Here is an 8,740-nt window from a genome sequence, read left to right as displayed (position 1 = left end):
CCGGAATTACAGGCATGCGCTACCACGCCCGGCTGATTTTTTGATTTATTGTGGAGATGAGGTCTCGCTGCCCAGGCGGGTCTCGAACCCGCGGGCTCAGGCAATCCACTCACCTCAGCCTCCCAAAGGCGCGGGATTACAGGCTGAGCCACCGAGCCCGGCTCATACTTTTTTTTTTGAGTTGGAGTCTCACTCTGTCACCCAGACTGGAGTGCAGTGTTCCCGGCCACCACAGCCGCGACCTGCTGGGCTCTGGCAATCCTTCCGTCTCAGTCTTCCAAGTAGCTGGAACTACAGGCACGCACTACCTTTTTTTTTGTTTGTTTTGAGTTGGAGTCTCACTCTGTCGCCCAGACTAGAGTGCAGTGGCCGCTCCTGGCCACTGCAGCCTCGACCTGCTGGGCTCCAGCGATCCTTCCGCCTCAGCCTTCCAAGTAGCTGGAACTACAAGTGCGCGCGACCACGCCCAGCTAATTTTTGATTTATTGTGGAGATAAGATCTCGTCAAGTTGCCCAGGCGGGTCTCGAACCCGCGGGCTCAGGCAATCCACTCTCCTCAGCCTCCCAAAGCGCGGGATTACAGGCTGAGCCACCGAGCCCGGCGCCATGTGCCATTGTAAAGTGACTCCACATACTGTGGTCCTGAGACTGTCCTGCTTTAGGTGAAAGTATCTCAGTCTCTGCTGCTTTCACACATGACTTTATTTGTGAAGCCCTTGGGCACAGCCCAGTCACACACAGCACAAAGGGGAAAGCACAGGGCAGTTGCATGGGCCGCTCAGTGGGGTCACAGGCTATCTCCTGCCCAGTCCAGTCCCCACCCCTCCCCAGTCCCAGAAGGTCCTTTAATAGTCTGGAGGTGCAGCTCGGTCCCCAGGCCAGTTGCAGAAAGTCTCCTCAGCATACAGGGGAGAGCCCCACTGGGCCCAGAAGCCAGTGCAGTCCCAGGTAACTCTGGCTTCTGATGTCTGCCTGTCCACATGGCGTGGGAGCCAAGGGATTCCTTTCTGCAGACAACCCCACGGCACCACCTGTGGCATTCTGTTCCTCAGGCTGAGCAGTCAGCACAGCAGATTTGGATGGTAGGGATGGTGGTCACTGCATGGTGGTCACTGCAGGACCAGGGCTTGGTGACAGGAAGCAGCCCCAGGGAGAGTGGGAAGCAGCCCAACCACAACAACACAGGGAAGGGACAGCACATGGACAACTCCCCAGGCTCTGGTATAGACCAGAAAGGGGGGCATGAGGGCAAGGTGGGTGGGGACAGCCACCAGGGCCTTGAACCTGAGGCAGAGATCAGCAGGGTACCCTCAGATGGTGGTAAGTTTAATGGCAGAGAGCTCACAGCCCTTTCCCTGGGTGCCAACTCCCCACAGCAGGAGCCAGGCCAGCAGGGAGACATTAAAAACCCAAATCCTGACAGGAAGTATATACCATCACACACACCACACCGACACATATACTCGGGGGATTGACAGGACACACAGGACAAAGACCGTCCCTGCTTCTGGCCAGGGTCCTGTCTAAGGGGATGGCATGGGCTACACCTCAGGTCATAGGAGTCCCTCCCCAGGTCACTGGTCCAGGCCAAGGGATGGGAGAGAGTTTGAGTCTAGACTTTGTACAGCGTCTGCAGCAGATTGTGGCGGGCAAAGGAACAGGATTCCAGGGCACCGTTGGGCCTGCAGGGAGAAAAGGGTCAGCAAGTGGGGTGGATACCTTGGGCCTCTGGGAGCTCAGGCTCCAGCAAGACCTATTTCTCAACTTTGGGGGCCATTTTTGTGTATGACTCAATTTTTTCTAATTTGCACAATGACTCTGCAAGGAAGACATTAGCCCCCTGCCTTTTGCACATCACAGATGGGGGTGGGGTACCCACAAGGCTCAGAGAGTTGGGCACCCAAGGCCACTAAGCCCAGAACTGGCCAGAATGCAGGCTGCCCAGACAGGCTCTGCTCTCCAAGGGCCCTTCCAGCAGACACAAGGGCGAAGAGTCCTCAGCTAGAGTCCCACCTGGGTCACTAAAGTAAAGGGCCAGCCATTGTTGTCATCAAGATCATTAGTCTCATAGCAGAGAAAGAAAATGAGGCAAGACTCCAAGGAGGCTGGGCAAGTAAGGGGCACACCCCGGGCTGGCACTGAGGGTACCTTTGGCCCGAAGCCCACAAATAGGTCAGGATCTTGGCAAGACCATTTGGCAGGGAATTGAGGGAAGGGAGTCATGTATGTGACTATACCCTCAACTCAGTCATCTCAGAGATGACCCAGAGGGTAGGCTGGGGCCTGTACTGGCAGTTGGGCAACCAGCTGGGAAAAGACAGCCAGAAGAGTGTGAGGGTCTCTTCTCAGGGGTTCACACCCAGACCAAGGGCAACACAGGGGATGTTGGGAATGCAGAAAAAACAACTCTGACTAGATAAAGGAGCTGAGCTTTGTTGAGGGGTGGAGAGGAGCTGGTGCCACCATCTGGAAGCATTGCATACAGCATGAGCAAAGCACAGGGGTTGAGACCATGTCACCTGCTGTGGGAACAGGCTTGGGAGAGTACACTGTGGGGGTGGGGGTGGGGGAGGCTGCAGCCAGCCTTGAGATCCACAGTGAGGCTGGACCCTGGCAGATGAGCAGAGCAATTAGATCTGCTTTCCACCAAGGCCATTCCAGCTGTAACGCAAGGGGTGGTCTGGGTAGGGGGAACTGGTGCTAGAGAGGTAGGGAGACACACGGCTAGAGAGTAAGGCATGACTAACAAGGCAGTGCTGTGCAGACAGACCCTCGAGATGCTGGGGTGGACAAGGCTGCTTATGGTGCTGGCTGGGTGCTGAGAGGTTGGCAGATGTACGCCATGCTCCTCCAGTCTGGCCTCCCCAAGACATTTCCTCACATGCTCCAAGCACCCTACTGCAGCCTGAACCCCGCCTACATTACATGCCCCTTATGGTAGGGGGACTTCCTTGCTCCTCTGCCTGCCCCACTTGCCCACAGGTGCTAGGTCCTCAAGAGAGGGCCTGAGCTGCTGTGGGAGTGGACACAGAATTGCTCCCAGAGATATCATCCAGCATAGGACATTGCTCAGCAGACATGGATTTGGATCTGGCCTGGCCGCTTGCCAATGTGTGACCATAGGCAAACTCAACGAACCTAGATACTGGTTTCCTTATCTGGAAAGTGGGGGCTGTTACACACCCTCTCTCTCTCACAGTGAAAGACATTATCTCTAAGACCCTCTCTCCTTAGCTGGACTAAGGGGAGGAAGTCTCACAGAGATGGTGAGACACAAACTTGGATATTGAGTGCCCAGGAGGTATAAGGGCCTCTTACAAGCCAGCGTGGGGGCAAGAGAATTGTCTTCATAACCAGGTCAGGCAAGCCTCAATCAAACAGAAGCCTGAGAGGGCAGGTACCAGCAAAATGACAAGGCCACACTCACTTGGTCATGAACGCCAGCAGCAGGGGTGCAAGTGACTTGGGGAAATAGTCCTGCTGTACCATGTGGTTCAGTGCCATCAGGGGGCCATACAGGTTGGCAATGGCCTTGATCTTGTCTTCACTCTGTGAGGGGAAACACAGCAAAAGGTGGGGCGAGCTTCAGGGTCACCTGGGTGGTCCTGATCTCTACCTCCCAGATTCTGCAGATGGTGCCCATGACTGAGGTCCAACTGAGATCCTATCATGAAGGCTGAGGCTGCTTAAGGAGACCTAGGCCTTGAGGACACAGTGGGGATGACAGAAAACGACTTGAGGTATGGGATGGTGGGTGGGTGTAACTGCCCTCCTCCCTCCTGGGCCTACCACTCCTTTCGGCCTCACCTTGAGCAGACCCATGTGCACCAGGAGTCTGGTGAGGAAGGCATTGGAGTTGAAGGATGAGGAGCTGAAGGCCTTCTTCATCAGGGCATCTGCAGGGTAGAAAGCAGTGGGGAAGGAGGCTGACTGTAGCAAAGGGCTGGGCCTGGACCCCAGGGCATCCAGTGACCCTGGGCTCACACAGGCTCTCCCTGCCTCACTGCCCTGACCGAGAGGTGAACATGGGAGGGATGAAGAGAGGAGGGGAGGGGGAAGCCAGCACCAGGGCTTAGTCCATCTGTTGGTTGTGACACTTTGGCCCTTCCCCATCCTGGCCTCCTGAATAACATGGACATGGGGACGACACCCACCATACCCACCTTGCATGGCAGGCGTGAAGATTTAGTGAGGCAGACACCCCTAGGGGAGGTTTCAGATATTTTAGCGAGGCAAGGGGACCTGCTGGGATTGTGCTAGGTTGACAACGAACTTATTCCCACAAATGCCCACAGATAGGCTCTTAGGGAACAGATTCCTGTCTGGCCCTCATATCTTTTCCCACCTCAGTTCCTACAGAATCATCCCCACCTCAGCGTGTCCACAGTGGACCAATCCAGGAAGAAACACATGTGGTTCTACCCACTTCTCTCCTTTTCCATGAGCTATGCCCTTTGCCCACAGGGCTTCCCCTCTTCTCTATCTAGCCAAATCTGGCTCACACTTGGAGGCTCAGTCAGTAAATGCTGACAAGGTGATAGGTACTTGGAATAGAGGAAACTGAGAGAACAGCGTGGGGAGAGGACCATGAAGGGCTGGAGGGAGGTGGGTCAGAGATCCTAGTAAGCCCTGTGGATGACATGGGGAAAGCAGGCATCCAAGCAGGGACCTCCAGGCGGAGTGGACGCATGTGCAGAGGCTCTGAGGTGGGGACAAAGCTCTCACTATCTCTCCTCCTAAGAGGGCTATATCCATTGGGTCTTGTGGATGTGACTGACTGGCCTTACTACACAAGTGAGCCCTGCATTGGACACTACCTGCTCTGGGTTCTAACTGTGTATAGCTGCATGGCTTTGGGAAAGGCCTCAGCTTCCAGTTGCAAAAAACAGAGGAGAGCACCCAGCCTGCTCCATGGCAGGATCACAACAGGAACAGGTTGGAATGGCCAAAGAGTGGTTACCACATGAGCACTGCAGCAAAGGGTTACAGCAACTACAAATGTCAATGTCATCTGGGGCCAACAGGTCTCAGTGGGGAAGGAGCACACAGGCCTTACCCAGTCCACATTACCTACTGCATCCTGCACTGCTGTCCTCACTGTGGCTTCTTCCTTGAACACAGATGACACCTTCAGGAAGGCAGAGACTACCTTCTCTGGGTCAGATGTGTCAGTCTGAAGATATAAGAGATGATGGCAGGTCACGGGCCAGAGTCCCAGAGCTTTAACACACAGTAGAGATGTGCCTGGGTTCTCCTGCTGGCTAGAAAAGGTCTGGGCCCTGGTGGGCAAGGATAGTCCTGCCTCGCCCCATGCTGTCCCTTCAGAGTCTGATTCAGGCTTGGCTCAAAACAAGTATGCAGCACACAGAGTGAATGAATGAGTGAATAAGTAAACATTAAAAGTCATCAACCCTGGGACTCATGGTCCTCTTTTTTTTAAGTTAGAGTCTCACTCTGTCAATCAGGCTGGAGTGCAGTGGCATGCTCATGGCCATCACAGCCTCTACCTGCCTCAGCCTTCCAAGTAGCTAGAACTTCCACCTCAGCCTTCCAAGTAGCTAGAACTACAGCATGTGCCACCACACCTAGCTAACTTTTTAAAAATTTTTTATTTATTGTAGAGATGATGTCTCGCTAAGTTGCCCGGGCTGGTCACAAACCCGTAAGCTCAGGCAATTCTCTCGCCTCAGCCTCCCAAAGTGCTGGGATTACAAGCATGAGCCACCACACCCGGTAGTCCTCTTCTTATAATCAAACCTGAAGAAAACATCCAGGAGGTACATAATATTCGCATGCAAGGAAGTTAACCTCAATATTGCAACAGAGAGAGGTGGAAAAAAGTCAACATCCAGAAACAGAGGCTTGCTTTTAAGTACTACATCCAGCCGGGCTCGGTGGCTCAGCCTGTAATCCCCACACTTTGGGAGGCTGAAGTGAGTGGATTGCCTGAGCCTGCGGGTTCGAGACCCCCCTGGGCAACTTGGCGAGACCTCATCTCTACAATAAATCAAAAAATCAGCTGGGCGTGGTAGCGCATGCCTGTAATTCTGGCTACTCGGAAGGCTGAGGAGGATCGCCGGAGCCCAGTAGGTCAAGGCTGCAGTGGCTGGGAGCAACCACTGCACTCCAGTCTGGGCGACAGAGTGAGACTCCAACTCAAAAAAAAAAAAAAAAAAAAAAAGTACTACATCCACTCATTGGAATAAAGGGCATGAGAAGAGTTTTACTGACACAATAAAGTAATAAATGGTATTAAATGAAAATGGAAGGACACAATAAGGCTTATGTAGCCTCATTTATCCTAGTAAAAGGGCCAGGTGTGGTGGTTCACACCTATAATCCCAGCACTTTGGGAAGACAAGGTGAGAGGATTGCTTGAGCCCAGGAGTTCAAGACCAGCCTGGGGAACGTAGGGAGACCTTGTCTCTACAAAAAATACAAAAATAGCCAGGTATGGTAGCATGCGTCTGTAGTTCCAGCTACTTGGAAGGCTGAGGCAGAAAGATTGCCTAAGCTCAGCAGGTCGAGGCTGTGGTGGCCATAAGCGTGCCACTGCACTCCAGCCTGGGAGACAAGAGAGTCCAACTCAAAAAAAAAAAAAAAATTAGCCGGGTATGGTGGTGCATGCCTGTAGTTCCAGCTACTCAGGAGGTTGAGGTAGGAAGATCACCTGAGCAATCATGCCACTATACTCCAGTCTGGGTGACAGAGTGAGACTCCGACTCAAAAAAAAAAAAAAAAAGGAAAGAGCTGGGCACAGGGCAATCCTAGCACTTTGGGAAGTTGAGGCAGGAATATCACCTAAGCCCAGGGATTTAAGACCAGTCTGGGCAATATAGCAAGACTCCATCTCTATAAAAAATTTTAGCCAGGCTTGGTGGCTCAGCCTATAATCCCGTGCCTTTGGGAGACTGAGGTGAGTGGATTGCCTGAGCCCACGGGTTCGAGACCCGCCTGGGCAGCGAGACCTCATCTCTACAATAAATCAAAAAATCAGCCGGGCGTGGTAGCGCATGCCTGTAATTCCGGCTACTCAGAAGGCTGAGGCGGAAGGATCGCCGGAGCCCAGCAGGTCGAGGCTGCGGTGGCCGGGAGCGGCCACTGCACTCCAGTCTAGGTGACAGAGTGAGACTCCAACTTAAAAAAAAAAATTTTTTTTAAATAGATACATATATAAGAGCAACAGAGTCTACATTCTGGGTTGCCAAGGTTAAATAACACCACGCTCAAGTATAGTACCCAACAGAAAATAGGCACTTGATGATCACTTCTAAATGAACAAACCAACAAGTCAGGCTAGAGTAAGGGCAGCCTCCTTGCAATAACCATGTGACCTCCAAAAGGGCCCTGGGCAGGAGAGTTGTGCTAAAAGCAGATGGGCCAATAAAACATGCACAAAGAAGCCAAGGTGTGGACAAGCACATGCAACAGTGTAGAGAAAATGTTCTAACTCCAGGAACTGCTGGGAAATGGCACTTCCTTTGTCAAGTGGCGTGGACATCTGCAACCCCCAAGGTTGACAAATATACTGGACACCCTCATTTATGTGTGTTGCAACAGTGGCAGGTCAAGTCTCACTGCCCCCATCTGACAGCATTGCCTCCCAATCCCCCTGGGCTTTTCCCCTTTTCTCTGGCAACTTCAGAAGCCACAGCATACACAGGTTGGGAGTTGGGAAGTGCTGTTATTACCTGCTGGGCTATCAGCACGGAACTCTTGGGCCCCAGGCGCAGCAGCTTCTCTGGAGAGGGGAAAGCCAGGAAGGTGGAGACGTCTACTGGAGGAGGGGAGGACAGCACAGGAGCTGGTTCCTAAGAAGCAAGTGGTACAGGGACTCTGTAAAATTCCAAACCCGACTCTTTGACCCAGCTATGTCCATCCCCATACCCAGCACACTCATCCCTCACTCTAGTCCATCAAAGCCCAAAGTCTAGAATTCTTCCTCCCACTCAGCTGCAGTTCCCCATCTATTAGGGTTACCGGGAGATGTTGGCCCTAGCTAGCTCCTTGTCCAGAAGTCCTTGGTGTCGGAGCAACCTACCTCCCCGGAGCCCCAGAAGCCTGCTGTGGCCAAGTGGATCCTTGCCATGTCATGCAATGCCCCAGAAATGATTCAAGAGACATATGAAGGCTAACTAGAATCCAGTCTGGGAAAGCACTGCTAACAAGCACCAGGGGTACCCAGAGAAAAACTTAAACCTGAGATATACCTAGTCACTTGTACATAGTTGCTCCCATAAACCAATGCCCAAACCCGAGCTCTCCAGATTTTATTTAGGAGCTTGAGAAGAAATGTAAAGTAATGAATTGGAAGCATGGCAACCCTGATGCTACTAGCCCCTGGCCAGGCAGGGGACACCAAGTGCCCATGCTGGGTCATAGTCCTAGCCACAGTCTCAGGAATAAGGAGCTGTCCCTAAGGGTCCCCAAGATAATCCTCTGGCAGGTGGGAGGAAAAAAATCAGAATTTCTATTCATTCTTATTTTTTATTATTTTGGAAATATTTATGTATTATCTATACATAATATGGCAGCATTAAATGCTAAAATCATCTTATAAATAAATAAATATATCTATATGGGATAAATATCACTACATTGAGAGGATTTTTTTACTTAATATCATGCAATCAAAAAATGCTTGTAATCCTGCGCCTTTGGGAGGCTGAGGTGAGTGGACTGCCTGAGCCTGTGGGTTCGAGACCCGCCTGGGCAGCGAGACCTCATCCCTACAATAAAT

At 52.2% G+C, this 8,740-nt stretch overlaps 1 protein-coding gene across 2 annotated transcripts in view; it reads right to left on the bottom strand.

Annotated features, from left to right (window-relative positions):
* Window positions 1-684: 684 nt before the first annotated feature.
* Window positions 685-8,740, bottom strand: part of RANGAP1 (Ran GTPase activating protein 1) — a 37,113-nt gene continuing 29,057 nt past the window's right edge. The window contains exons 11-16 of one of the 2 annotated variants that reach the window (XM_021716275.1): window positions 8,255-8,259; window positions 7,692-7,811; window positions 5,071-5,173; window positions 3,808-3,896; window positions 3,428-3,549; window positions 685-1,682 (exon numbers count right to left, since the gene is read on the bottom strand). In XM_021716275.1, the coding sequence (XP_021571950.1) occupies window positions 1,613-1,682; window positions 3,428-3,549; window positions 3,808-3,896; window positions 5,071-5,173; window positions 7,692-7,811; window positions 8,255-8,259 (509 nt within the window). In that variant the 3' untranslated portion in view covers window positions 685-1,612. The remainder of the gene's footprint in view (window positions 1,683-3,427; window positions 3,550-3,807; window positions 3,897-5,070; window positions 5,174-7,691; window positions 7,812-8,254; window positions 8,260-8,740) is intronic. The other variant, XM_008065551.2, reaches the window with a different exon arrangement.

This window comes from Carlito syrichta, unplaced genomic scaffold (assembly GCF_000164805.1).
Source record: "Carlito syrichta isolate Samal-C Ts95f unplaced genomic scaffold, Tarsius_syrichta-2.0.1 Scaffold308656, whole genome shotgun sequence".
Classification (NCBI taxonomy): domain Eukaryota; kingdom Metazoa; phylum Chordata; class Mammalia; order Primates; family Tarsiidae; genus Carlito; species Carlito syrichta.
Note: the sequence above shows the minus strand (reverse complement) of the source record. Positions and strands in the feature narration are given on the sequence as shown.